At 58.9% G+C, this 27,829-nt stretch overlaps 9 protein-coding genes across 10 annotated transcripts; 3 read left to right on the top strand and 6 right to left on the bottom strand.

Annotated features, from left to right (window-relative positions):
- Positions 1 to 816: 816 nt before the first annotated feature.
- GGTG_09589 (WLM domain-containing protein) lies at positions 817 to 3,383 on the bottom strand. The gene is made up of 2 exons (XM_009227441.1): positions 3,130 to 3,383; positions 817 to 3,034 (listed from the first exon to the last, which is right to left on the bottom strand). Exons 1-2 carry the CDS (start codon positions 3,260 to 3,262, stop codon positions 1,599 to 1,601), a joined length of 1,569 nt encoding a protein of 522 aa, XP_009225705.1. The 5' UTR covers positions 3,263 to 3,383; the 3' UTR covers positions 817 to 1,598.
- A 353-nt stretch (positions 3,384 to 3,736) lies between these two features.
- GGTG_09590 lies at positions 3,737 to 4,932 on the bottom strand. Of its 2 annotated transcripts, none has more exons than XM_009227442.1 (3): positions 4,512 to 4,932; positions 4,297 to 4,402; positions 3,737 to 4,080 (listed from the first exon to the last, which is right to left on the bottom strand). In XM_009227442.1, exons 1-3 carry the CDS (start codon positions 4,664 to 4,666, stop codon positions 3,994 to 3,996), a joined length of 348 nt encoding a protein of 115 aa, XP_009225706.1. In that variant the 5' UTR covers positions 4,667 to 4,932; the 3' UTR covers positions 3,737 to 3,993. The 2 variants fall into 2 exon arrangements, with proteins under 2 accessions (XP_009225706.1, XP_009225707.1); XM_009227443.1 differs by having other exon boundaries at positions 4,213 to 4,402.
- A 90-nt stretch (positions 4,933 to 5,022) lies between these two features.
- On the bottom strand, positions 5,023 to 7,263 carry GGTG_09591 (protein disulfide-isomerase). The gene is made up of 3 exons (XM_009227444.1): positions 6,802 to 7,263; positions 6,495 to 6,695; positions 5,023 to 6,409 (listed from the first exon to the last, which is right to left on the bottom strand). The coding sequence occupies exons 1-3, from the start codon at positions 6,948 to 6,950 to the stop codon at positions 5,236 to 5,238; spliced, it is 1,524 nt and encodes a 507-aa protein (XP_009225708.1). The 5' UTR covers positions 6,951 to 7,263; the 3' UTR covers positions 5,023 to 5,235.
- A 2,404-nt stretch (positions 7,264 to 9,667) lies between these two features.
- Positions 9,668 to 13,384, top strand: GGTG_09592 (hypothetical protein). Its single transcript, XM_009227445.1, has 2 exons — positions 9,668 to 10,552; positions 10,651 to 13,384. The coding sequence occupies exons 1-2, from the start codon at positions 9,851 to 9,853 to the stop codon at positions 13,156 to 13,158; spliced, it is 3,210 nt and encodes a 1,069-aa protein (XP_009225709.1). The 5' UTR covers positions 9,668 to 9,850; the 3' UTR covers positions 13,159 to 13,384.
- A 77-nt stretch (positions 13,385 to 13,461) lies between these two features.
- On the bottom strand, positions 13,462 to 17,210 carry GGTG_09593 (vacuolar fusion protein mon-1). The gene has a single exon (XM_009227446.1). The coding sequence runs from the start codon at positions 16,912 to 16,914 to the stop codon at positions 15,040 to 15,042; it is 1,875 nt and encodes a 624-aa protein (XP_009225710.1). The 5' UTR covers positions 16,915 to 17,210; the 3' UTR covers positions 13,462 to 15,039.
- Positions 17,211 to 17,402: 192 nt separating this feature from the next.
- Positions 17,403 to 23,721, top strand: GGTG_09594 (hypothetical protein). The gene is made up of 6 exons (XM_009227447.1): positions 17,403 to 17,671; positions 17,748 to 17,872; positions 17,952 to 20,371; positions 20,440 to 20,678; positions 20,745 to 22,210; positions 22,278 to 23,721. The coding sequence occupies exons 1-6, from the start codon at positions 17,575 to 17,577 to the stop codon at positions 23,601 to 23,603; spliced, it is 5,673 nt and encodes a 1,890-aa protein (XP_009225711.1). The 5' UTR covers positions 17,403 to 17,574; the 3' UTR covers positions 23,604 to 23,721.
- Positions 23,564 to 24,804, bottom strand: GGTG_09595 (hypothetical protein). Its single transcript, XM_009227448.1, has 2 exons — positions 24,655 to 24,804; positions 23,564 to 24,595 (listed from the first exon to the last, which is right to left on the bottom strand). Exon 2 carries the CDS (start codon positions 24,442 to 24,444, stop codon positions 23,710 to 23,712), a length of 735 nt encoding a protein of 244 aa, XP_009225712.1. The 5' UTR covers positions 24,445 to 24,595; positions 24,655 to 24,804; the 3' UTR covers positions 23,564 to 23,709.
- A 126-nt stretch (positions 24,805 to 24,930) lies between these two features.
- GGTG_09596 (hypothetical protein) lies at positions 24,931 to 27,205 on the top strand. The gene is made up of 2 exons (XM_009227449.1): positions 24,931 to 25,362; positions 25,471 to 27,205. The coding sequence occupies exons 1-2, from the start codon at positions 25,108 to 25,110 to the stop codon at positions 26,386 to 26,388; spliced, it is 1,173 nt and encodes a 390-aa protein (XP_009225713.1). The 5' UTR covers positions 24,931 to 25,107; the 3' UTR covers positions 26,389 to 27,205.
- GGTG_09597 (defender against cell death 1 protein) lies at positions 26,433 to 27,715 on the bottom strand. The gene is made up of 4 exons (XM_009227450.1): positions 27,189 to 27,715; positions 27,042 to 27,099; positions 26,898 to 26,961; positions 26,433 to 26,819 (listed from the first exon to the last, which is right to left on the bottom strand). The coding sequence occupies exons 1-4, from the start codon at positions 27,474 to 27,476 to the stop codon at positions 26,753 to 26,755; spliced, it is 477 nt and encodes a 158-aa protein (XP_009225714.1). The 5' UTR covers positions 27,477 to 27,715; the 3' UTR covers positions 26,433 to 26,752.
- Between the last annotated feature and the right edge of the window lie 114 nt (positions 27,716 to 27,829).

Raw genomic sequence — 27,829 nt, forward strand, 5'->3', positions numbered from 1 at the left:
TGGGGAAAATGTTATAGAAAACGTCGAATTGCCCCGAAAACGTCGAATTGCCCCGCCGCACTTTACTCCGGAGGACCGTTAAATTGCAGGCGCTTTTAGCCCGCACGAGTATAGCAAACGCCGCCCTCGAATCACTAACGGGGGAGGGAGCCACAGAAAAGAATCAAACAGAGACATTGAGGGAATATGAAAAGGGCCACCCCCTTTTGCTGGAGAGGGTGACATGACACATTACATTTCTTTTCCCCTTCGTCGGGCTGGGGCGGCGGATCGTCTGGACTAACGGGAAGCTGAGGCAGGGTATGCGCCGTTTGTCACCCAGGTGAAAGGAAGGGAAATCCCTTCCACAGGTATTCTGGTTGTAGTAGGTAGAGCGTTTGTCAACAGCTAGCTCCCAATGCCTGCCCTCCGTGTTTCTGCTCCTCCTCCGCCCTCCTTCGGTCTATAGTAGGATCGCCTGAGGATCGCCCGAGGATCGCCAATGGAGCAGCTGTTGTCCCACGACGACTCTCCCTAGCACCCCGTACCCCAGCCAGAGGGGATAAGGGAGCAGCGGTTGAGCGCGGGCTTGAAGAACGACATGCCGGACTCCGCGAGAGGAGGAGACCGAGAGATGGAAGAGAAGAATAAAACACGCACAAAGATCCCTGTGGCGCTCAGTTCATGCAATCGCATGGACAGGAACACGGAATACCGGTAAGCGCACCCCCGCGAGAGCTGATCCGCGAGGCTGAGCCTCTTCCCCGTGGCTCCATGGCTCCCTTTTTCGTCCTTGAGTGGCTTGATGGCGGCATTGCCTTGAAACGGCCCGAGTCGCCAATAGAATGCCCCGCCGGGAGAGTGGGAGTGGGAGTGGGTGGGGTATATGCGCGTGCGTGCAAACGCTCGGTTGTCGAATTATTTGTCGAATTATTTGACGCGCCCCCCACATGTCCTGCGGCGGGCTTGAAGTTGGTTACTCGATTTGGAATGTGATGGACACTTCAAATCGAGAGAGGCTCCGCGACCTATCGATAACGAAAAAGAAAAAGAAAAAGAAAAAAAAACCCGGCGTGGGCGCCGATGTGACCCAAGAACGGCAGACCCTGCCCCCCTTTTTCAAGTGAAACAACAGCTCCAGTGAAATGCCCCTGTCCGTTTCGCCAGTCCTGCTTCCCGACTGGACCGTCGACGGGCGGGAAGGGGAGCCAGGGACGCCCGACGTCCGGATTTCCCATACAGCGATTGCCAGATCGACGCCAATCGTTTTGCCCGCCCGTCTAGAAACCCGTGTGTTCTAGAAACATTCCGACTCCAGATAACAGCACGCAAACGAGCCATGTTGGCGATCCGCCTCCCTCTGACTCGCCAGCCATCGAAGCAGGGCTGCCAACTCTGCCCGGCGAAATCCCCATCAACAGAAGCTGTGTGAGAGCCAATAAAGTACAAACATATGCCCAGCATGGACATCATAACAAAATACCACGCCTTTCGTCCACTCGTTCTCTCGTAGCTACGTGCGCAGTGTGTCGCTCGGTGCGGCGCCGGCGGTTTCTGTGTGATGATGAAGCAAACAATCCACCGGGACACAGCCAGATTTGTCCCCCATTACCCCTGCTTCATGTGCTCCTGCGCGAGCCGCACACGCCGCAGATACCACAGTCACCGGCGTTGACGTAGTCACTGTCTGCACACGTCCCGCTACTGCATCTCCATGCCCTCTTGTCCTTTGCTGGATCGAGCACGTTGGAGCACAGGGCGCAGCAAAGCGCGAGCGTCTCGTTGGCAAACGAGCAGACAGTGCACACCCCGTGGCTGTTGCGGGGCTTGGCAGCGTTTCCCGTAGAGGAAGCCGAAGGAGCGCATGTGCTGGGCGAGTCCCTGGCCTTGGGGTGCGCCAGTGTGGCGGCGTCAGAAACGCGCTGACTACCCGTCGCCGCCTTCAGCTTATTCATTGCAGGAGGCGGGTCCATTTTGGGCGTTGCTTCTTTGCGTTTCGCATCTGAATTTGCTGGCGCCGGACTGGGAGCCTTGTCACGCCGAGCAGCCCTCTGTCTGAACGACGACCTGAGCTCGACCAACTCTTGCCTGGCTTCCTCGTCGTCGGGACTCTCGTCCTCGCACACCTTGACCATGCCGCGGCCTTTGCCGTCACGCATAGTCTTTCCGTCGATGTCCACAGCGTCGGGCAGGCCGGGCTCCGTCTTGATTTCGTCGTAGTCTTCCCCCTCGTCATCTTCCGATTCCGATTCCGAGGCGGTCGAGATGTCCTCTTCTTTGACTCCAACGGTGCTTTCCGACTCGGATGCAGTCGGGGTGTCGGCCTCAATCTTTACCTTGGCGGCCTCCTTCACGCCAGCCTCGTTTTTCACGCGAGGGGTCTCCTTCTCATCCGGCTCGCCCTTCGGCTTGAACTCTAGCTTCGACTGCGTCTGCCGCCCGAACCGGGCCAGGGCCGCCGCGGCACGTAGCTCTCTGCCCCTCTTGCTCCCAGCCACGCGGGGCTTCGCCGCCGTCCGCTTGCCTTTCTCGAGCTCCGCCTTGACCACTTCATCCTCGCCTAGCGCGACCCCGTTTGCCCCAAACTTCTTGAGTATGCGCCGTTCTTTGCGCTCCTGGTACGAGAGCTCCGGCTGCTTGGCCCTCCTCCTCTTACCCCGCCTCCGCGACCGGTACGTGCCGCCGCACAGGTGCTCCGGCAGCGGCTCGTCAGGCAGGACGGTATTGGCCTCCCAGGAGCCCGTGGCCAGGAGCGCCCCACGACCCCAGATACCTTCGCCCGTGTAGCCGCGGGTCCAGAGTTGGCGCACCTGTTCGGCATACTGGTTCCTGACGGCCCAAAAGGCGCGCGAGTGGTTCATCTGCTTGCAGTGCGCGAGCTCGTGCATCATGACCATCTGCACGTACTCGAACGGCAGCCAGCGGCCCGTGAAGCGCGCCTTGAGAACCAGCTGGATCACCTCGCCAGCATTGAAGTTCCGGCCGACGAACTCGGCATTAGGCTCGTACTCCTCTAGCGACATGACCGAGATACAATGCTCCTTCATGATGGGCACTGGAGGAGAGGCAGCGTCGCTGCTGGTCAATACTGATGACGATTAAACCAGGGATATCGCATGACAAATCAGGCTATGTGGGATAGCAGCTTACGACATTGAGCTGCAATCCTCTCTAGGAAGTCCTGGGCGGTGGCCTCATCGGGGCCCTTCAGGGGTTTGATGAAGATGATGTTGGGGTTGGGCTGCGACCGCCTCGCATTGAGGCGCTGGATACCAATCGTCATCTTTTAGGCGATTTCGTCCTGGCAGTGTTCGCTCAATCATGCGCTTTTGACGATAAGGCACATGAACTTTTGTGTCATGACTTTGATGACAAAAGGCTGAGCTGTCTAGGTGAGCTGTCGGAATTACGAAGACGTGACCGACGCGACTTGCAGGCAATGCGGGGCAATTTCGATCATGTTGGCGCACGAAGTCAGCTGACCTTTCCCCTGGTGCTCAATTTTCTGCTGGACTCTGAGGAGGTGCCGTGCAGCTGGGCCAGAGAAGGCACGTCACAGGAATCAATCCTGCAAGAGCTGCATGTGGCTGGTGGCCCAAAAGAAAGTAGAAGAAAAGGCTCACCACTGGCTGCCGACTTCTACACACATCGGCCACCTGGGCTAGCTAGATGAAACGGTCCGGTCATGCAGGTCGGCCCTGCATCACACACGCCATCTATTAGTGAGCTGTTGTTACTGGCAAGAAGCTGCCCCAGGCGGCTTCACGATCTCGGATCAGCATGGTGCCAAGAGCTTGACCTTGAGCGCAAACACATATCGGACAACCTCTTTGTTCCAGCAATTACAGCCTCGATTGCTACGAATGGTAGATGCCTGCCTTCCGTTAATTGTTTCAGTCTTGGGAGCCGCCAGACCTATTACCCTCAGGCCATCCCGGTGTCAACCAGCCAACTGTGGTGTTTTCCGGTCATCCTATCCCTTCGTAGACGCCGTTCTGTTTTTTCCCTGTCCCTCTATTTCTTTTTACGTTCCGTGGCCTCTATCCGTTCCTCTAGATTTGTCAAGTAGGTGCTCAATCGCTGAACTGAAGCTTGCAGATTCTAAAACGCCCGACGTGCACCGCGTTAGCTCGCATCATCTTCAACGGACGCACCGTTCCCGACTCGGTGGCGACTATGAGGCGGGGAAGGGGGAGTTCGAGATTTGGCTTGTCTCGAAGCCGGAGTAATTACGAGATGATGTGTCTATAGGTGCCGTGCTGTGTGGTTTTTCGATGCCAAAATGAAAGAGGAAAGCGTTTAGATGCAATAACGCACGTAGATATCCTCTGTCAGCAGCTCGTTGGACGCCTTGTACTCCTGCAGGACGTAGTAGTAGACACCACTACCGGCCAACGTCGTGCCCAGGAGGAATCCGAAGAGGCTGGGTGGGGTGTGTCATGCGTTAGTGATAGAACAAGAGGACGAAAGGACGACAGCAGAGCCACGGAAGCAAGCGCGCGCAGGATCGTTCCGCAAGGACAGCCACTCACCCTCCGCGAAAGGCGCCGACGGGCTTGCGGGCTGGCAGCGGGATAGCGCCAGCATCAAATCGCCGCGACGTCGTCTGGAAGGTACGGCCGCTGCGGAAGGCGGCCGAAGCCTGAGCCAGCGCGCGCGCGCCGGGAGAGAAGATTCTGGATGACATGGTCGCGTGGGTATTGGCTGGCGTAATACGTATGGAGTAGGCTGTCGTGGGAGACGGAGACGGGCGCGCTCTGCGAGGAAAGTTTGTTGTTTTCTGGGGTGATCGACAGAAATCGTGGAGAATGAGCAGGGGGACGCACCAGACTCCTGGGCAGCGAGCCTCTAAGGCAAGGAAATACCCATACGGGGATGGCACGATCTCTTGGGCGGTCTGCGTTGGCAGAACTACAGCCCGTAGATTGGGTAAGGGGGTGGCAAATGCGGAGCTCAGACGGCCCCTGCCAAGACTCGCGGCTCCCTTCAGCTCAAGCGACGGGAATGGCCACGTTGACATAGCCAACCGACCGACGGACCGTGTGCGTGCAGTGCAGTGCGGCTGAAGCATACCTACAGACTGCATTCGCTTAGACGTCTAAATAAGGGTGCATCTTACTCAAGCGGCCAGTGCTCGACTAAGTCAATTCATTGCAAAAGTGTCCATTCTCGTAACCTAGTCCCTGGTATTTTTTTACATGAGAAAAATCGTGTGCCCCCCGGTGTAAAGAAAAGGAATACGGAAAGCCATATCATTTAGAGTTCGTCATGGACATCGGTCTCCTTCTCGGCCGCAGTTCCGGTCGAGGTGGACTCAGCCTTCTCCGTGGCAGCCTGGGCGACTGGAGTCTCCTTCTCAGCCGCAACAGAGACCTCGGCCTTGTACTTGCCGTTCTCCTTGATGAAGGTGATCAGGTCCTCGATGGTGCGCGAGCCGCTGTAGGTGACGGGCTCGCTCTTCTTGCCGGCGGCGAAGAGCTTGATGGTGGGGAAGCCCTGGACCTCATCCGGGACATCGTTGGCGGTAGCGTCAACCTTGGCGATGACGACCTTGTCCTTGAACTCGCTCTTGGCGAAGAGCTCGCCAAGCTCCTCGTACTTGGGAGCCAGAGCCTTGCAGTGTCCGCACCACGGGGCGTAGAACTCGACCAGGACATCCTTGGAGTCATCGAGAACGATCTGATCGTAGTTCTTGGCGACAATAACCTTGACGGGGCCGTCGTTGCTCTCGGGGATCGGCTCAGACTTGATGCTGGGCTCAACCTTGCCCGCAACAAAGTCCTCGACGAACTTGGAGATGGCGTCGTGGGTGATCTCCTTCTCCTGGTCGTAGGGGAACTTGGTGTTCTTGCTGGTTTCCTGGATGGCGAAGGCGGGGAACTTGTCGACCTTCAGGTTAAGGTTGCCAGCGTGAGCACCAAAAGCCTTGGCATCAATGGTGGCAAAGTTGATGGCACCCCGGTGCTTCTCGGCGATGGGCCTGAGGGCGTCGCTGAGTGTCTTGCGCTCCTCCTCAGTCTCGGCGAAGATGTATGCCAGGGGAATACCGGCCGACATGTAGTCGGAGTAGGTCTCAGGACCGACCTCGCCGATCAGGGGAGTGGCCGCCGTCTTGGCGAACTTCTCAATAGCCTCGACGTCGAACTTCTCCTTGAAGACGGACTTGCCCTCGTCAAAGGACTTGTAGACCACGATGGCGGGGGCAGTGACGCCCTCGGCCTCGGCCAGGGCAGCCTCGTTGCTGGCGCCGAAAGGGTAGTTGTCGCGCAGCTTCTCGGCGGCCTTGGTGAAGGTCTCGTTCGAGGCCTTGTCATCGGCGGTGATGTAGGCAACGATAACAACCTTGTCGGCCTTCTTGAAGTCCTCAAGCGAGTCCTTAGTAAGAAGCGACACAGCCGGGAGCGACTGCTTGACCATGTAGGATGTGATGCTAGAGGTGGAGGCGTCCAAGATTAGATTGCTGCATCCTTTGCGACGGTTTGCCTGGGTGGCGATATGAGGACGAATAAACTTACGCAGCAGCCTTCCTCTGGCCCTTGTAGGCAGAAACGTTGTCGGCGCCGCGGAAAACCTTCAGGGTCGGGTAGCCCTCAACGCCATGTTTTTGGCACAGGTCCGCCTCCTCTGTACAGTCGACCTTGATGAGCTTGATGTCCTTCTCCTTGAGCGAGGTGGCAGCCTCCTCGTACTCGGGCGCAAGAGCCTTGCAGTGGCCGCTGTCAAGTGAGGCAAACCGGGGTCAGCGCACGGAACCACGAAGGGCAGGGGCGGAGGCAACCATGACGGCAGCAGGTGGCATTGGAGGGGCGGAGAGGGACTCACCACCAGGGCGCGAAGAACTCGGCCAGAACCAGGTCGTTGCCCTTGATGAACTCATCGAAGGTGTCCGTCTTGAGCTGGACGACATCAGAGGCCGAGACAGCAGTGGCGGCGGCCAGAAAGCCGAGGGCCAGGCTCCTTGGGGTGGGCATGTTGCACAGAAACCAGGGCGGCTCGTTGCGCAGTCTGTTCAACAATTGCCAAAATTATTGAGGGGCAAGGCGCAGGGTTCTGCCAGAGAAAGTCGCGCTGTGCGACTGCGGATGGGGTTCTGGGAATTGGGGGGATGGGAGGAGGGAAAACTGAATTGGGTGCTTGACGTTGCGTTGCCTTTATAAAGCAAGCGTGTCCGTCTGGAGGATGGGACGAATCCGACAGAAGTTTAAGAACACCTGTCTTTTTTTTCAGGGAGCAGGAGGTGCAGCTTGCCCACAGAGCCCCACGCCTTGGTTTGGCGCGCGAGAGGGGGTTGACCTCGCGGAAGGCGCAGGAGCTGGGTGGGCGGCACTGGGCGGATGCATTGGCGCAGCCAGGGAGTGGGGATCAGGGTGCAGGTGGGAGGAGGTACCTCCCCGCCATTCCCGCCCGCCGAGCGGGGCTTTGTTCCTGCCACACTGTCTTGAGGGGAGGTGATTTGGCAGATGCAGGAGTTTGCCATTGACAGCAAGATAGATTATTTCCTCCCTAGGTTCGGGCAAGCTCTGGAATCACCCTTCCCAAGCCACATGCCTCTCTGACGCCTATTCTCCCTGCGAGAAGGCTCGATTGGGGCTCCAGCCAGATATCTGGGTCCTACCCCGCCTCCGGATTGTAATCACAGGGACGCCCTCTTGTCAGTTGCTGGGCAATTATAAATCAGCTGGGCCGACAGTCCCATTTCATGCACAATACCCGCCACCACCTTTGGACCATTCCATCCGGCGGCTAGCCAGCCAAGCCTGGTAGCACGCAGTTGATCCTCCTGCATGTTGCTGGATCGCCACAAGGCCTGCTACCTCGACCCCCACCGCAATTCGGCGGGTGCTGCACCCTCTTCCAGACAGCACTCTCAGCAGTCTCACTGAAATTGTCTCATGCGGGGGCAGCGTGTGTGTTCTGGGCTCCATTTGGCTTCGATGCAATATGACGGGCACCAAGGTTAGAAAAATCGGGGTTCAAGGGGAAAACGGAACGTGGGCCTATTCGGAGGAAGCGACGTGGAGTATGACCTGTAATCCGCACTCGACTGTGTACAGTATCTAGCGGTTTACTCAGCCTCGTGCACAACAGATCCTCCTTCTTGTCTAGAATTGTAAGCGAGCAGGGACGGAATCCCACGTCAGAAAAATCCAACCCCACGAGGTCCCTAGCTCCCGTGTCTTTGGGGCCAGGTGGCCTTCTCGGTGTGAATATCAGGTTGTTTGTTGCTCCAGTGGGGTTTGCAGGGGGGCTACTGTCTCCTTTCAGCTCGTCCGCCCGCCCAGAGCGGCTGGCGGCGGCACCAACCACCGAAGTATCCATGCTTGGCGTGTAAGCTCCGCAACCGTGAGCGGCAAGGACCACATTAGGCAAAGAGCACTAGGGGACGCGACAGATACGGCGGCGCAACTCTGAAAGGCCAGATCTCCACTCCTTGCAGAGGACAGAGCTGACGGCCACTGAGCAAGTTGTGTCCTACGCAGGCGAGAGTCTCGTAACGAACAACACCGATCCATCCCGCGGGAGCTTTACCCGTGCCGCATGTGGTCGGTCATCTGAGACGAGGCCCGGCCAAGAAGACCACCTTGTCTGTTGAAGCTGTGCATCCTGATGACGAGAGTGGCGCCGAGCCTGCTTCTATTAAAAGATGCGGCTGGCCAGCACAGATTGTTTTGTTGCAATCTTTCTGGGTACGGCGGCCGCAGTCTGAATCGAGCACAGCCCCAGAGACAGCCCCGGAGACAACCGCGGTGGGTGCGGACGCCATCGCATCCAGGCATGCAGGCATGGAACGCACCAACGGTCAGCTGGCATGGCGGGCCCACTTGAATGCCTCAGCTACTGCCCCGGCCCGTTCCCCGGACTGCCGGCCTCAGTCTCGGTCCCATCTCCATCTCGGATCGGAGGAAATCACGGGCTTGGTTCGGTAATGGCCGAGAGTGCCTACCGATGAACACAACCACTTGGAACCGGCATGGAATTGGCATGCTCCCCGCGCTGGGTTGCTTTGCCGCTACAAGGAACGCCTGGATGGGCAGAATGACGGCTGACGATTCAAGGGGGATCGCAGTCATGGCCCGAACCTAGGCTCGACAGAAAGACACGGACGTGGGATCCGTGCATCCTCGCCATCATGTAAACTCAGGGGTATATCCGGTGCGCGAAGCCAGTGCTGTGGACTGGTTGTACCCATATTTCCCGCAAGTGCCCGTGGCAATGGTTCACAGGGGCGAACCGCTGGTTCCTTCCGTTTTCGTGAGACTAGTGACTGGGGCTACCTGCCAATTCTGATGCTACTGCGTCAAGTCGAGCCTTCCGCGCGAGAGCTTTGAGAGATCTGGGCGAGCAGTGCTGCTCGAGGATGGGACCTACAGGTAGGTGGTCTTTTCCCGCTACCCATCCGTGGCTCCTTCCGAGGTTTGGAGTGGTGACTCCCGCCATCACTGGCCTGAGTTGATACAAGCGGAATGCAACAACTTCTTTGGCTGGGAGGTAGTAGGCGCATACCTACCTCCTGCACGTGTGGTACCTACCTCTATCAACGTAAGGCGAGAAGGCCCAATTTGCGCACCGCGACGGCTTCCACCGACACTCGTGTAGTCCGTCATTTCCCCCTAGCTGTCTCTTTGCCCAAGTCATCATCCTCCTTCTCGGTGCCGTCTCGTGTCCCTCGTCCGCAAGCAGCCTTTCCCTTTGCTTGCCTCACCCTGGTAATCTTATTCGCAGCGGAAGCCCGAGTCACAGGCTGCAGCTCTCTTTTTGGTCTCCATTTAGGTGCGGTACCTTGGTAGACATCAGATGTACGCTTCTCGGGCTGCTCAACTCCTCGGAGACGAGCGGTCAGGCCTGTGTTCCCTCCTCGCCCCTCGCTCCAATGGAAAACCCGCGTACGACGCGACCAGCTGCCAGCCATGGGTCCCTGAACGCCGCATATAACTCCCAGGCCCGTCTGGGCTCGCTTTCGTCGGCCGAGCCGAGCCGCCACCTGCGCAGCGTCCATGAGAATGCCACACTGCTACCTTCGCCTGGCCCGCTCGAGAGCATGCTCAAGACAACCACCGAGACGGGAGACATCGGCATCTTCTCCATCCGTCCCATCGGTTCATCCGCCACCTTCAACCAACTGCCGCGCGAGCGTTCGGCCTACTGGGACGACACGCCCCGCCCCAGGAGGCGCTCTGAGTCTGGGGACCACCGCCGCCATGCGCCATCACAAACCCATGTCCGGGATGACCGCAGGCGTCTGCCCTCGTACAGAGACGCCGCCTCGGACACCATCTCCATGTACGAGCCCGGCAGCCAGCAGCCGGCCCACAGCTTCCTGCCGCCGCCGTTCGACAGCCAGGGCCTTCGCTCCTACTCCATGACCAGCTATGGCTCCAAGACGTATAGCCAACGGCCTCCTGCACGCAACCGCCCTGCCGGGACCATGCCTCCCTCTCTGCAACGGCCCCGGTCGCCTTATCCGTATCCCACCAGGCTCAAGCGCCCAGGGGTCCGGCCTTCGTCGCCTGCCCTCACCGAGAACGGGAACGTTGATTACAGCAGGATGATTGGGATCGATCGTGTTTCTCATGTAAGAGCCTCTCCGTGTTTTTACTGCGATCACCAGCGCTGTAGACACTTTGCTATTGTTAGCAGTGGCTGTGTCCAGTGTCTGATCCCTATGTCTAGAGGACCGACCACCACCGAGTCTTGAGGTCGCAGCAAGCGTACGGGCAAGGCAGCCGCCGGGGTCCTCCCCCATCAATGAGGCCCGAGGCAGCCCGGTCGACGCGGTCGTACTCCAGCCATGGCTCTCATCGATCTCAGCGCACTTCTTCTTCCACAGGACCTGACTACCGTGGCCCCTACCACCATCCTCGCCCAGCCCACCCTTGGGCTATGCAATCTACCGAGGCCACTGATTATGGCACTCACGACTCGAGGTTCAGGAATTCGAGCTTTGGATCCATCATCGACAAATACCAGTATTCTTCACCCGCACCCGGCCGCCCGCCAGACTCGAAAGCCCCTTCGCGTCCGTTCTATTATGACTATTCCGAAGACTTCGATAGTGAGAGACATGACTACAGCGCCCTCAGGACCCGCAGCCCACTCGTTCCGGTCTTGGCTCACAATGCGAACTCTCGTCGGTCTCCTGTTCCAACCAACAGTTGGTCGGGTCGGTCCAAGCCATGTCATGTTCCTTCGCCTAGCGGCTTCTCGACCCCTCGGTCCGACAATAGCCACAGCAGACGTGGCTCCGAGAGTATGCCTGCTGCTCCTAGCTCCACTCCTGTTCGTGTTGAGCCCCTGCCGTCCAATCTGAGCCCTAATTCGGAGCGAGGCATTGAGACCCTTATCTCTGAGAACAAAGAGTGGCTGGCCAACAATCTGTCTTCACCGCAAATGGAGCAGGATGGCGATGATTTTTCGCGACCCAACCATCAGCAGGCCGACCATGGTGCTCCGGATCCGGAGAGGGGAGGGTCAGCGTCAAGCACTGGTCAGAATGAGTGTAGACAAGTTCTACGTGCCCCCCACACATTTAGTGGTCGCTTGTCTTCTGCTGTTTCCCCAAGCACTGCGCAGGCATCAGACTCAGTCGAGTCTTCGGAAAATACGGCAAGTCCCGCGGGCGTGACTATAAACACGTACCGTGACTCCGACACTACAGTCTCGGAGCATATCTCTAGCTGGATGCAATCAGACCATGAGACGGTGCATAGCTCCTCGGAGACGGCGGCCTGTTCTCAACCTGCCTCGTCGCGATACCGGTCAGGCAGCATCAAGCCAGTCCACAGTGCCCGGATATCAGATAAGATGAGGGAGAATATCTCGACGACCTTTGATGGGTCCGAGCCTGAAGCCAGTCCTGCTTTCGGGTTTGATGGATCGCACGGCGACAGCAGCACCTGGGACCGCCAGGGATCACTGGGGCGTCACTGCCGCGAGAGCTATAGCCTGTTGAGATACACCAGAATCAACGGGAGGGTGGAACGCGATTCAGTGTCTATCGAGATATCGCCTGCTCGGAGTGAGACGCCAATGCTGGCTCCGAAGCCCATATCTCCCGCAAAAGAGCTTCGTGTGCGAAACAGCATTCCGCAACTTATCAAAGCCCTGCCACCTCTGCCCGGAGACCATTCCCCACCGGCAAACTCCAGCACCCAGATATCCGGAGAGGATTCCGACGATGGCCGCTCAATCGTGCAGATACTCAGCATCTCCACTCCGAGATCGAAAAAGAATGAGTCGTCAGTTGCTCTTGCCCCGGAGGCCCGTATGCATCAGATAGACGAGGAGACCGAGCTTCAGCCCAAGGTCTCCAAGCTCAAGCTGCGTGTTTCAAGCCCAGAGTCGAGTTCGCCACGGCAAGAGGATAGCGACTTTTCGCCTGGCTCACCCGATTCCTGCGAAGCTGTGCCATCATCTAGTCTTGACGGCAACCTGAGAAATGCAAGGTCGACCAAGTGCAGGAAAATCAAGCTGAAGATCCCCAAGAATACCTGCAACGAAGGCAACTCGGCCGAGACCGGGGCCATCAAAAGAGCCTCTGTCATTGACACGTCAACAATCGTATTGGAGTCATCGGAGAGCAACGGCTTGGTTCCCGGGGCGTCGTTTATATCGAGCCTGGAGACAACGTCACCACCTGACATCAGCAGGCCATTTCCGCCCACTGAGCGCCATGGACGTGCGCGACTCGAAGATACAAGCTCACTCCCCCCGAGCCCGAGCCCATGCCGTTCTGAGAACCGGGAGACCACCCGGGGTGTATCTCTGGATATCAACCCCGCCGCACCGGTGTTCTCCAGCACTGAGACCGTTGTCTCTCCGGAACACGACGTCGGAACATCTCCTGGTGCCGCTGGCAATACGCAGAAGCAAATACCAAGAAGGAGATTCTCCGGTATTCGATTGCGGCTCGCAGAGTCACTCTCGCGTCGCACCGGCCGCGAAGCATCCAGGCAGGCCTCAGACGGCAGTTGCAATCAAGGAGCGGGCAACAATGCCAACAGAGCTGCACTTGGGGCGGCAGACAGCCAGAGCGACCTGTTCAAAGACAAGCCCGTACCCGCGTCCAAGAAAGACAGAACGCGCAGCAAGAGCCGGGTCCGGAATAAGCTCTCGAAACTGGTCAAAGGGGCGAGGCATGCGGTGAAAACTTACATACACAAGCGCCACAGGGCGAGGTAGTTGGAGGACTTTTTTTTTTTTTGAAAAGGAAATGCGATGGATTCTTGGAAGCCACCCATAGTTAAGCTTCTTTTTTCCATACCTAAGCCCTTGTTTCAGTTTGTTACTCCTCCCTCTTATGTATCCTCTTTTCTTTCCTTGAGATACCTGCTCAGTCACCCTTCTAGGCTGTCGTTTGTTCTAGTGTTAAGACAGGGAGATATGCTGGGTGTTTTAAGGTTTCAAGACGCGCTGCAAATTTGGTTGTCACCGGCGAAGCACGGCAGGGAGCAGGGCTTGGATTGAGTAGATTAATTACCACCCAATGGAGACGCAGGAGACAGGAGGGACTATTCAATACCGGCGGCGAGGTGGTCTAGTATACTCTGCTAGTCTAATACCCAAAGATAATACGCGAAGAAATGCACATACGGTTATATTAGAACGCCACTCCTTCGATGACATCTGTCTGCCATGGCCAGCAGTTGGTCATGCTATGGGACCAGTCCGTGGCGGCTAAGAAAGAAGTGCCACAAGAGTTACTTTCTTTGCGACCATCTGAGTTCGCACAACAAGCCGCCACGACCAACATTTCCCAAAACGGTATCGGGGCGAGAAGCCATCGGAGGCTGGAGAGTGGCGGCAGGAGAAGGTATATAATGCCCGCGTATCGAATGCGATGTGGTCTTAAATAACGAAAAGAAGTGGGTGACCTAGCGCTAGCGCTATAACTAACGCATCTTATAGCTACGCGGAGAGCGTTCTCATCGAGTGAGCCTTCCTTGGAAGATGGACACAAGGTGGGACGGACTGAGGGAGGCTCGATCAGTCGGGATAGATCCGCGACCGCACTTCCGCTCATCCGAAGAACATCGGCCGTGGCGTTGCGGCAAAATCGCCGACAGAGAGAGCCCCCTCGCTCCCACACAGGCCCTCGCCCGCCGTGTCCCAACCGTTCTTGTCCGGAGTCCCACCCCTCCAAGCTGACGACCTAGTCGAAACCCAACCAGAAAACCAGCGCCATGTTCTCGACGACGCGCCCCTCGCACCCCCGCATGCCCGGCACCCTGGGCAGCGAGATGCCGCTGCTGGGCAACGGGGACCTGCACTGGGTGACTCTGCGGCGGGACGCGAGCGAGGGGCCCAGGCCGGCCATGGCCGCGCTGACGACGCCCTCGCTATTCGGGCGCGGCGGAAGCCCACGCGAGAAGGGAACGAAGAAGAAGAAGAGGGAGAAAAGCGACGGGCTCGGCCGCGGCTGGCCCGCCGCCGCCGCCCCTGCGGTTGTGAAAAGCACAGACGCGCCGGGCGAGACCGCCGGTCAGGTCTCACAGGACTTCTGGGTGGTCCGCGGGACCCGGGCGACGAGATCGGACGTGGGTTTTGGGGATTGCGCTGGGGTTGGGAGGTTTGGCGCGACGAAGAAGGGTAAGGTGCTCTCGATGGTGCCGCGTGCGGTGGACTTTATACGAAGAAAGTGTGGCGCGCGACGCAAGGCTCCCGGCAGCGGTGGCGAGGGCGAGAAGGGCGGGCGGAGAGCGAGGTGGTATGGAGAGGGGCCAGCCGGGGAGACACAGGGCTCGCAGGGTCGGTACCCGGCGCCCTACCCGTTGTCGGGAGGGAAGTTGACCATGACCGACTGGCAGTTGTACCAGGCCAAGGAACACGTGGGCCTTCCAACACTCGGGAGGTCGGAAGTGACCCTGGTGGACGAGAATGGCACCAAGCGGCGCCCTGTCTTTCCTGAGTGCTGGTGGATTCACATGGGCTGAGATTTACTGAAGCCCTGCTGTTGTCTACTATTTTTTTGTATACCAACGAGCGCACCACGCATCATTAGTATAGCCCACCCGAAGGGGCCAGTTGGGCCGTGCTGAAATGGAAGCGCGCAACTGCCGATAATCAAAAGACTCCGCCACCAACGATGAAGAGACGCTCCTCCTCGCGCCTGGCCCACTGGACGATCCGGTTGGCCCCCTGGCTCATAGCGGCGCGGGACGAGTTGGGTCCGGCAACGCAGTAGAACTCAAACATGGGGGTGACCCAGGCGAGGCTCGTCGAGTCCTCGCCGGAGCAGTGCAGAACGCGGAGGTGCGAGTGGCGCGCATGCGCCGATGCGTGCAGCCGGTGGTAGTGCGTCGATAGCCGGCGGCGCGCCACAACGTCGGCGAAGGCGGCCTCGTCGAGCGACGAGGAGACGAACTGCACATTGGCCCGCGATTTGTACAGGAAGTGCGCGATCTGGCTGCCCGGGGCCACCTCGCTCACCCGCGGCCGGCCAGCGGCGGCGGCAGCTCTGATGAGAGACAACCCCCCGTTCTTTCTCAGATTCTGAGCCACCTTGTCGCGCATCTCCTTGAGCTCGAAGAAGCTCTCCCTGTCAGGGCTGATGAGGATGATGGCAATCTCGTCCTCAGGGGCAAGGGACGCCGCTGGTCTGGCAGGTGGAGGGACCGCTGCAGGGTCCTCGGACGAATCTGCGCTTGGCTTATCAAAAAAGCTCACGTACATGTAAAGATAGCCACTGTTGTTGAAGGCAGGCAGGCACAGAGGGATCCAATTCTCGCCGCCGCCAGCTTTGATGCTGTCCGATGCGAAGAGCATATTGAATATCAGCTCTAGGTCGCTGGGGTGCAAAGAGTGCCGGCGAGGACGAATGACGCTCACGAGCTTGCCGCCGGCGACGATAAGGCCGTACAGCAGCTTCTCAGACCGCTGTTTAAGGAAGGCATTGTTGATTGCGTGGCGCTGAGACTTCCTGAGCTTCAGACACTCCAGGGCGCCGAGCAGTGCCGAAGACGAGCCCCTGGTGAAGCTGTCGGCCAGGGCCGAGAGCAGGGACTCGGTTCCCTGGAGCGGCTTACTCAGGTCAGACGACGGCCGGTGGACGAAAATGTTGGTCAAGCTGGGCAGCGTCAGGGTAGACAGTATCTGCATGTAGAGGGCATCGAGCTGGCCGCGCAGCTGCGAGTCGCTCTCGCCGAGGCGGCTGATGGCCACAAAATACAACGGACCCTCGGTGGCGATAATGAAGCGGGTGCCTCCAGCTGTAAATCCCTGCAATGGGTCTTTGGCGCCCTCGTAGAAAGATATAATGGTCTGGACTACGCCGATATACGAGTTGATCAGGCTCGGATCGCCGTGGCGGCTCCAGATGGGCTTGCCGGCCGACGACAGGATCATGTAGTGTTTTAGCTTGGCCTTCCACAACTTAAGCAGCGCCTCCTCATCCTGCGCCCCGGAGGACGCGGCGTCGTACAACCCGTCAAACTCGCGCGCGAAGCCGGCCAGCTCGTCCTGGGGACCAAGCCCGGCGGCCGCGACCTCGAAGGGGGGGCGGCTGGCGGACTGGGCTCTCAGGAGCTGCCAGGCGCGGCTCTTTGCACTCATCTCCCGGTTTATAAGACTCTCTAGGTCGCCAGGGGCCTTGAGAGTCGGCGCAAAAGTCATGACGCTGGCCGAATCGTCGGGAACCATCGGAGTGGCGTACCCGCTAGCGAGCTGGGCCGAGGGGCTCGAGGAGGAGAAGGTGCCGCGGGAGCCGTCGGGGAACGACATGGTCTGGATGTCGACCGACGAGACCGCCGTGGTCGGCCTGGCCTGCATCTTGCTGGCGGCGCCATCGGCAGGCGGCGCGCCAGGCAGGCGGGGCCGTGGGGGGAGTGGAGGTGGCGGAGTGGGAGTCTCGGCTTCGGCTTCTAGTGCGGGTTCGGGGGTAGCCGAGTCATCGGCGGGACTGGGGACGACTATATCTTGATCCAGGACCATATCGGGCATCTTCGGCAGCGGTGTCTATACCGTAGCTAGTCCTCCACATGATCCTTCTGTGAGAGGCAGAGATTCGGGACAGGGACAGAAGCGTGGTCTGGCCCCGATGCGAAGGTCGATGCGGCAATGCGATGATGAAACGAACAGAGATTCAATCTTGGCGATGGTTAAAGGTTGAGGGCAATTCTCCCATTGGAGTGCCGCGCATGGCGGGCGTCTGCTCCAGAAGATGACAAGATGTCGGCCCTCAATGATTTGTCTGAGGCAACACGGAAGAACTCAGGGGACGCGGTGACGACACGAACATCAATGGCTTGGGCTACGAGCTTGAAAGCACAGATGCAGGGTGGAGCCCTGAGCTCCTAGCTCGTGCTAGCGCTGTTAGCGCCGCGTAGGCGGTGGGGTCGTGCGGCTACGGGGCTGGAGCTCTGCAGCTAAGACGCTGACGTAACTGAAATCCGCCCGCCCAGCTTCAGCGCACGCTGCATCGTCGGATACGTTGAATGAGACGTCAACGTGTTTCTTCAAGGCTGCCGCGACGCCAGCCTCCACCACCAATATCCGCCGCCGCTCTCCCCCCACGCGATGCTTACCGGCTGAGAACCAACTCCCAAGGCCACGGTCCCGGCCCGTCCGATTTAGTAGCAGAGCAGTGCTGCTGTCCAGAGAATGGCGTTTGAACAGGTCCGCGGAGCCTCTGTCTCCCCGACAAGCTCTGGCCGCGAGTCCCCCATCCCTCGCCAATGGAGAAACCAACTAGGAGCCGGTACGGAGACAGACCAGAGCGGATGCAGCTGTCTGACCTGGCAGGGCTGACGCGAATTTGTCGCTTCCCTTCCTAGACGACTCCCCAAAAGACAAGCACTTTCGCAAGTATGCCGCCAACGTTGAGAGGGCCCTGTCCCTCTTCGAGACGGCGCTGCAAGAATGGGCCGATTACATCTCGTTTCTGAACAGGCTTCTCAAGGTTAGCACAGAAATACTGCAGCTGTTTCTGCTGTATGCGACTGTCTATCCCCCACATGTTGACCTTATCTCTTGACCAGGCCCTCCAATCCCGAACAAGTGCCATCACGACCGTCCCCTCCAAGGCCCTTGTCGCAAAGCGCCTGTCGCAATGCTTGAACCCCACGCTTCCCTCTGGTGTCCACCAGAAGACCCTCGAGGTCTATCACTACATCTTCACCGTGATAGGGAAAGATGGTCTTTCCAGAGATCTCCCCCTCTATCTGCCTGGTCTGGCCTCCACTCTGTCCTTCGCCTCACTCTCCGTGAGATCGCCCTTTCTCGACCTGCTTGAGCGCCATTTCCTGGACCTCAACCCGCGCTCTCTGCGGCCAGCACTAAAGTCGGTGGTGCTGGCCTTGCTCCCTGGGCTTGAAGATGAGACGGCGGAGGACTTCGAGCAGACACTTAAGCTGATGGACCGCTTCAAGGTTGCCATCCGGCCGCCAAACAGCGAGGAAATAACGACTGCGCATTCCTCTGGCGACTCGTTCTTCTGGCAGTGCTTCTTTTTAGCCTCCATCACCAGCCAAAGCAGGCGGGGTGGTGCTTTGGCTTATCTTATTCGTAACCTGCCAAGTCTAGGCCACCCATTAGCCCCTGAGACCAGCCAGTCCGGCGAGCGCGAGGACGAGGCTGTCCCGGATTCTGCACTCAAGATCGCACAGCTAGTTACCTCCCCTGAGCCCGGGCTTTTACTACGCTGCTTCGCCGCCGGTCTCGCCGACGAAAACCTGCTGATCCAGCGAGGCTACCTCGATTTGCTGGTAACTCACCTTCCTCTGCATTCGAAGGTGCTTCAAGCACGTGTGAAGCCCACGGATCTCGAGCTACTTCTCAGAGCAGCCGCTGGAGTCGTCACCCGGCGAGAAATGAGTCTCAACAGGCGCCTATGGGCGTGGCTGCTGGGACCGGAGCCTACGGCTGGAGCGTTTGATTCCGAGAATGTGCCCGAATCCCCGAGCTCCTTGTCAGAACATCACGCTGGCCACTCGACGCCCAAGGCAGACTACTTCGAAGAGTACGGACTCCAAGCCCTGAGCCGGTCGTTGCTGGCTATGATCAAGGCAAGTGAGCAAGGGGCCCCGGCTGATAGGGCACGCCCTTATCGCATATGCCTCTCGCTTATGGACCGCTGGGAAATTGGAGGCCTGGTTGTCCCCGAAGTTTTTCTACCCATCGTCGACAGTGTGCGCAAATACAAGGCCAAGGCGCCGTCCAAGCTAGATTTCGGCGAAGTGCTCCGGAGCGCGAGCGTCTTCTTCGATGGCGTCGAGAGCGGCCTGATTTACGGCGAGCTACTCGGCCTTTTGGCGCCTGCCCTCGGACCTGGTACCCTAGAGTCTGCCGAGCGTAGCGACAGGCTTGCCCTGGTCAAGTTCGTGCTCACGCACTTCAACGTGAGGGAAGAGGAGATGATAACAATCCACGCTCCTTTGACTACACTGTCGATCCTCTGCATGCTAGAGGAAGCAAGGAACCGGCTGGCAGCTTCGGGTGATGCCGAGGAGAGCGATTCAATATCTGCCAAGGCTCTCGGAATCGCGGGCGACCTGCTGGAACTTGTTCCCGAGCGCGCGTTCCTACCATCGGAAGTCAAGGCAAACTCTGACGGTGCCCAAGACACACCAAAAACAGTGGATATCCTGAAAAGGATCAAGGGCTTCTACGTAAACGACCAGGGGAGTCTGGAGGCGACTTCGGCCCCCTTTTCAGGCCAGAGAGTAGGCGAATTGCTGTTGCAGAAAGCGTGCAGCCTGAACTGCGAGGCACTCCATGAGGAGAACCAAGGGACTGCGATTGGGATCAAGAGTCGCATCCTGCTCCTTCTCTTGAACAAGGCGCCGGCCCAGGCGCCCTTCAAGGACAAAAATCTCCTCAATGCCGTACACGACCGCCTCGCCACACGCCCACCACTCGACTTTGTCACATTCTCATCCCTCCTATCTCTCACAACTCTTCTCTATTCCTCGAGCCGCGTCTCGCAGATCGAGCTTTCCGAGATAGTCCCCAAGCTGGTGCGGCATGCTTGGTTCTATCTCTCTGCGCCGGAGCCAAAGTACCATGTTGAGACGGTCCGAGGCTTGTGGCAGCTCCAGACGGCCCTCGGGGCCCAGAATCGCGACATTGAGGCCGCAATCTCGAGTCTAATAACCCAACAGGCCACCACAGGTGACACCCCTGTCGGCCGCTCGGTCGATGCTGGGCGCAGCTTCGGCGTCCTCTGGTCACACACTCTACAAGACAACCCTTCCAATTCTGACCGCAGGGGGCCGAGGACTCCACGGATTGGCCACGGCGGGGAGTACAAAGGCACTTTTCCCAGGCTTGCCGGCATGGACCACTACGACGTCATGCTCACGAGGCCCCTTTTCCTCGTCCTTGATGCCTTGACTGACGACAGGGGACAGCTCTTCATGAGCGTGAAGTTCTGGCTCAATACTCTAAATGGAGTTGACAAGTAAGCACCATCGAGCCCCTAGATGCAGCCTCACCACTAACTAACTTCGTACGTCTCTTTCTAATTAGACTCTTTTCCATCTTTGTTGGCAAGTTCCTAGACCTAGGGTTCTTGCAACTCAACAAAGTGGCAAGTGACGTGTCCAAGACTATCGAACTCCGAGAGACCGATGATTTGAACCTCTGCCTTTATTATATTAGGGGGCTATCAAATACCTTGAGATGGGCGCCGGGAAGTATCTGGGCTGTGCTCACGAAACACACAGTGTCTGACGAGCCAAGCCAGCAGGAAATTGAGAAGCACAATGGCAAGTATTTACTTTGCTGCCTCAATAGTAGTGTTTATGCTGACTGATGTGGCTTCGGGGCTCCAGGAGGAGAGACAAGCATATCTTTCCTGCTCTTTTTTATACAGGTCTGCATACGATGCGTCACCTTCGACGTGACGTCGGACGACGAGCAGCCAGACGGCAGAGCGGCACAGCTCTGTCGCTCCGCGCTAGCAATCCTGCATCATATCCTTGGCAATCCTTACGCGATCTCTTTAGCGGAGTTACACCTGGAGGATATCCTGCTCGAAAAACTTTCACAGTCGCTCTCTCGAGCGGATCCATACATCCAGGTCCTACTCCTAGATGTGGTCCTCGCATCACTCAAGCTACGTGCCACCGTCATAGTTGACCAACCGCTGTCACCGCTTGCAGCCTCGGAGAAGCGGATGACTGGCCTCGACCCCACCAGGAGCGGGAGGCCGCCTTCTAACGCAGGCGAAGGACCATCTCGGCCACGAGGACCACCACAAGCCCTACTAGGCTGTATACAGGCCGGCCTGAGCTCTCTGAGAAGCCGTATAGTCCTTGATAGCTGGGTCAACTTCCTCGGCGACGTCATCCCCCTATATGCAGACTCCATTTTCCAGGTCCTCATCCCCCTGGTAGAAACCCTCTGCTCCCAGATCAGCAACACACTTCTCGGTCTCCAGAAAATGTTCAAAGACCCCGGTCAGCCCGAGGGCGACGCGGCCACCGGCCCGGAGACAGTCCTCATATACCTCCTCAACGCGCTCGAGCAAGTTCTAGCCAAAGCGCACGATCAGCTACTGCTGGAGGAGGCCAGGGCTTCGGTTACCAAAAGCCCGGAGCAGCCGCAAGGATTTTTTGGAACCATTTTCTCGTCTGATGCGCCGCAGTCCAGGAGCGCTACCGCCAACGACAGACTTACAGTGCTGTTGGCGTTTCAGGATGCAGTGCGCATCTGCTTCAAGATATGGTCATGGGGACAGGGGCCGGAGGCGGGGATGCAGGACATGGCCTCGGCTTCTTCCTTCAACTACACGTCTCTAAGAATGAGGAACAGGGCCAGGAGGCTCCTAGATCACCTGTTTGCCGCCGAAACCCTTCAGTGCATGGAGACCATGGTCGAGATCTGGCGGGGTTCGGGGCCATCTATGCCCTTACAACAGCAGCTACAAACAGAAGTGTTTGATCTTCTCCCCGCCCTCGACAGCTCCCGCCCGAAGCACACGATCCCGGCCCTCTTCAATGCCATCTACAGCAGGGCCAATCCCGGTGCCCTCGACTCGACACGCAAGTCGAAGCTGACTGTGGAGCTTCAGGACACCGACATTGTAATCTTCCTCGTCGAGTACGCCAGGTCGCTAGAGGACGATGCCATGGACGAGATATGGCAAGATTGCATGCTCTTTCTCAAGGACCTCCTCGGGAACCCGTTCCCACACCGTCAAACACTGCCCAGTCTGCTAGAGTTTGCAGCCATCCTCGGCGAGAAGGTGGACAACACCAACTTTGGAGAGCAGAAGAAGATGCGGAGGGAATTAGGAGTAAGTGTTCCAAGCCGGCGAGTTGATATTGGTGGAGCCTTCATGTGCTGACTCTTCTCGACGACAGGACCTCTTCCTCCGCCTCCTCACCGCGCTCTTCACGGCAAGGCCCTTGAATTTCACAGACATGTCGCCCGAGAAGCCCAAAAGCCCCGAGCTGTCAGAGAGACCCGGATTCAACACAAGAAGTCCCTTTGAGCGAGCAGACGATGTCGTGGAGGTGCTGTCCTGCATTGTTCCCAACCTGACTAAAATCCTCGTCGAGCCAGACCGTGTCCTGAACGCAGCGGTCGTCATATCGACCAACGTGATCGGCCCAACGTTGCGGTCCAAGGGGTTTCCGGACACCATGTCTAAAAGCACGATTGTGCTACTGCAGGAGCTCTCGCGACTGCCGAACAACCAAAAGACGTGGAAGAAGGACGTTGCCGACGCCTTCAACGACACGAGGTTCTTCGGCACCTCCCTATCCCTCGTGGCCAGCGACTGGCTTCCTCTCCTGCGGCAATGGGCAGTCAACGACAAGGACAGGATTCCCGAGATACTTGGCCGCATCACACCACCGGCAACAGCCGGCATCGTGTTCGGGGTCGGCGCCACTTCAGCTCGGCTCGAAGCCGACCGCAGAACCCAGCTCAACATGCGCCGGATAGCGGTCCTGGTGCTCGCGTCGGCATCTGACGCCTTCGTTTCGGAGCTTCCCCAGATCCTCGATAAGCTCGTGGAGCTGCTAGGAGCAACCGCAACGTCGTCGCCATCGTCCACGACAAGGGCGGAACTTTTCATGGTTGTGCGTGCACTAGTGCTGAAGACGAGCGCGATCCATCTGGCGCCGCTCTGGCCCATCATCAACGCGGAGCTCCATGCGGCCATATCTTCAGTCGTGACGCCTGACCACAGCGGGCCGTCTGAGACGTACAACAACGTCTCGGTCCTCCAGGCTTGCAAACTTCTCGACCTGCTGGTTTGCGTTGCGCCAGACGACTTCCAACTTCACGAGTGGCTCTTTGTTACAGACACCATCGACGCCGTGCATAGGCCATCGACATACCAGCCTGTCGCGCTAGTGGACGAGCTGTCGGAGGAGCTGGGGTCCGTGGGCATGTCCAGAGGCGCGCACTCGGCCCTTCAGCCGCTCGCCGAGTCGGCCCCCCACACGGCGACGGGCAGCTACAACAAGCGGACCCTGTTGGGCTCGGGTGGCATAAGCGACGAAGTGGCTCTGGAGAGGCGCGAGGAGCTGATCGCGAAGGTCCTGAGGCCCTTCTTCGGGCAGTTGAGCATCTTCGCCTTCGAGGCGACCTATGCCATGGGGCCGCCAGATTGGGATCACTGCGTTCAGGGACTTTTGAAGGACATATTTGACGAGAGGAGCATAGTCAAGGCGCTGTAGGCAGAGATGAAATAGCTGTAAGAGGGATATCAAACTGATTATGGGCTACTGAGCCGTGCGAAAACAAGAAGCCTGAGCGACCGAGGCGCAAATTACGACTAGGTACTCATGCCGACGCAACCTGATGTCCACCTCGCGGTTTCCGCTTGGGTAGCTTGGCAGGGAGATAGGCGACCATGGCCTTGCTCGCGCCATGGATACAATACTGAGTGACGTCAATCTTGTCCCAACCATCGGGAACAAGCTTGGCGATCTGCCTAATGTCGCTCGTCCTGGGCAGGTAAAGGACGTGGTCATACTGCCAGCACGCGGCGTGCAGCGTGGCCAGGTTGTAGGGCTGCATTGTGGAGAGGTCAAAGACGTCCTGCTCGCCGTAGTTGACGCCGCCCCAGGGCGGGGAGGCGAAGATGACGGTCTTGTCCGGCTGAAGCGCCAGGCTCTCGGGCAAAAAGGTGGAGGTAGCCGAGGAGGACGCCCTGGTCGCGGCGCCGTTGCCGTTGCCCTCGCCGTCCTGGCCCTGCTCTTGCTGCTGCTGCTGCTGCTGCTGCTGCTGCTGCTGCTGCTGCTGCTGCTTTTGCTGGGCGAGAAAGTCGAAGCAGTCGGCGTGGACCCACGTGATCCAGTCCGCGACGCCGTAGACGTCAGCGTTGTGCTGGGCGCACGCCAGCGTGTCGGCGTCCCTCTCGACGGCGATGACGCGGGCCCAGCGCCCCGAGAGGGCAAAGGCGATGGCGTTGCCGCCGACGCCGCCGAAGATGTCCACCACCGTGTCCTTGTCCTCGCTGGCCCAGGAGGAGAGGTGGTCTGCTATCTTGCTTGAAGTCGGTTGGTTGGTTGGCATGGAGGGGAAAAAATAAAATAAAAAGGGGGAATACCCAAGTTGTGAAACTTACTTGGCGATGGGTTCTGGCGTCACGCCGAACCAGGCGTCGTGGGTGAGGCGGATGTCATAGTCGTACCACTCGAATATCGAGTAGCGTTGCTGCCAGTATCTTGGCAGGGCGAATGAGATTAGGATCTGAATGGCAGTGATGCGTGGGAGGAGACTCACTTTTTTATCTCCTCAGGAACCTCACTGAGCTCATTGTAATGCAGGCAGCGCTCCGTCAGAGCCAGTCTTGGGGCTTCTTGCATATTTGCGGTTGTGTTCAAGTCAGGTTAAACAGATGATGGATGTTGAGCTTGATACAAACGCTGCTCACACGCGTTCCATCGAGGTCCAGGACGACCCACATGCACTGCAAGCGTTTTAGCGTGTCAACACACCCCTGAACCCCACAGTTACAAGGCTGGCGGCGCTGGAGCTTCAGGACAGCTGAGCTGGCCACTGACGCTGTCAGATGGCACATGTCGATTGCCTCGTCTCAAACCCGAAACCGAAACACCCAACCCGAGAAAACACATTAGTCCACGCGGCTCACGACGACAACACGTACCCGGAAACCAACCACGGCGCATCTAACAGAGAGCAACCAAAGGCGAAAACCTCGTCCAAGCCGGCGCCATGTTCAACGCGCTCAACCGCTTTATCTCGCGGCTAGACGGGGATGCGCCGCAGCAGCAAAAAAACGGCCAACAGTTCGCCTTTGGGTTCCAGGTGCTGCGCAACGCCAACCCGGACCTCGCAGTCGAGCCCTGGTTCGATTTCGTCGTCGGCATCAACGGCCGCATGATCGACAACCCGGACCCCCGCCTGTTCGCGCAGGAGGTGCGCAACTGCGCCGGCGGCACCGTCACTTTTGGTCTGTGGAGCGCAAAGGTATGAGGATGCGACACCCCCTCCCTGCCTCTGCATGAGCATCGCGCCGCATCACCGATTCTAGAAGCTAACACTGTCTCCTCTCTCTCTCTTCCCCCTCCCTCCCAGGGCCAACGCGCGCGCGCCCTCCATATCCCCGTCCCCGCCGACACGGCCTCGCTCGGGCTGACGCTGCAGTGGACCCCGCTGTCGGCCGTGTCCAACATCTGGCACGTGCTCGACGTGCCCGCCAAGTCGCCCGCCGACCAGGCCGGCCTGCTGCCCTACAGCGACTACATCCTCGGCTCGCCCGACGGCGTGCTGTTGGGCGAGGGCGGGCTCGGCGAGCTGGTCGAGGAGCACATCGGCAGGCCCCTGAGCGTCTACGTCTACAACCACGAGTACGACGTCACCCGCCTGCTCTCCATCCAGCCCAGCCGCGACTGGGGCGGCCAGGGCGCCCTCGGCTGCGTCCTCGGCTACGGCGCCCTCCACCGCCTGCCCGCCCCGCTCAACGAGCCCGTCGAGGCGCCCGGCGAGACCATGTTCGACGGCGGCGCCGCCACCGCTGACCAACCCGACCACCACCACCACCAGAGCCAATACCGTGGCGGCTACCCGGCAGACATGGCCCAGGCCCCGCCCTTCCTATCCGACGGCGCGAGTGTCTTTGTGCCCGGCGAGCAGCAGCAGCAGCAGCCCCCGCCGCCACCGCAGGCCGGTGGCGACTTCCTGGTCCCGGCGCAACTGGTGGGAGCAACAGAAGGGGCGGGCGCCACCGCCGCGCCACCGCGAGGCAAGAAGAAGGACAGACATCACGGCGGCGGCAAGGGGGCGGCGGCCATGAACGACTACTTCAAGGAGCAGGAACAGAAGAGCAGGGAGCTGGACGGCGGGGCGTCGAGCGGCAGGGCGACGCCCGTGGCGCCGCCACCACGGGCCACGAGCACGGGGCCGCCGCCCAGGGCAGGCGCCGCTGCTACCCCGCCCCCTCCACCACCACCTGCGGCAGCAGCAGCAGCAGCAGACGCCGAGGAGGCATCATGAGTGGAAACCTGACATCACAGTATTTTTGTTTTCTCTCGGACGCCGCTGCCATCATAGAATTGTTCCTGGCCAGCCCCGTTTCTATTTCTATAAACCGGTGATATACAGTGTTAGAGTTTTAGAGCTCTCGAATCAGGAAGCTGGTTGCAAGCGCGGCACAGATTTGCTTCAATGCTGGCTCGATATTGTTATGGGCGACCTTGCTCGGAAATGGCTTCTGTTTCTTTTTTTCGTCGTGATATCTGTACAGCCGTTGCATTCACGACGCCCGGACTCCCTGGTCATCCTGCGCTTTTGTTTTGAGCAGACTTTCACGGCCCGCCCAACTACCATTTCCCATCCCCTTACGCTCGTGCGCAGAACACTAGTTGATGAAGTTGACGCAGAAGAAATGCAGGATCAAGCTGCCTACGACATAGTCTGCAAAAGCCCTGAAAGTTTTCCAAGGTGGGTCAGATGCAATTCCGGAGAAGGAGAGGTGTTGCGGGGGAGATTCTGAAGACCCATACCTCTCTGGAGAAATCGAGGGGAAGTCGGAAGCGTTCGATTCGTTGGCTTGGATCCGGAGCGAGACTAGTTCGCCATATGTGCACTTTTAGCATCACAAACCTCCTGCTGTCGAGGAAGGGAGGGCACAAGTGGTAGCGACTGACCAGTCAGGACGAACTGTCCCACCGTTGCAGAGAAGCCCGAGAGGAAGGCATTGAATGGCTATTTGTCAAAGTCCGCCCACACAGAGTCAGCAAATGGGAACAAAAGAGCAAGTGTGTCCGTCGACAGAGGGCGGCGGCCTCGCGTACGTAGTTTCCGGCCAGGATGCAGTAGAGGAACTGGAGGGCGCCGACGGCGACGAGGAAGGCCAGGAAGACGTCGATCAGCTTGGTGCGCTGGGGCGTGGACTTTTGGTAGTATTCGACGACGTTGTTGGCGATCTGGTCCCAGCCCTGGCGGGGCGGCGACGACGACCCCTTGGCGGGCTTGGTGGAGGAGAGGGCTGCCGCGGCCGCGGGGGCGCCGGCGGCAGGGGCGGCAGGGGCGGCCGCCGTCTCCTTTGCCGACGGCTGGTTGGCGTTGCGCTTCGGTGCCATTGCGTGCTGCGGTGGGCGTATGGGTGTATATGTGCAGGCAGGTGTATGTGTTATTTGTGTGTGTGGTTCAAAGCGGGCGTCGCATGCCAATTCCGGGGGTTGGAGGGTCTATGGTGGGGACTCGGAGCTGGCCAGCCGGTCCGGGGAGTTCGTTGTTGCCGCTTGTCGTCGTCGTTGACGTTTTGTCGTCGCCCGTCGTCGTCGCTGCTCAAAGCTCGTCGTCGGGAATTGGAAGCTCCGGCCACCACGGGCAGCTCAAACGGACACGCGGTCACTTGGATGCATGGGCTTGGCACGTGCGTCGTGGGGAAGCCAGCTCCAATTGGTCGTCTCATTGGCTGGGGGGGGGGGGG

This window comes from Gaeumannomyces tritici (genome assembly GCF_000145635.1).
Source record: "Gaeumannomyces tritici R3-111a-1 unplaced genomic scaffold supercont2.5, whole genome shotgun sequence".
Lineage (NCBI taxonomy): Eukaryota > Fungi > Ascomycota > Sordariomycetes > Magnaporthales > Magnaporthaceae > Gaeumannomyces > Gaeumannomyces tritici.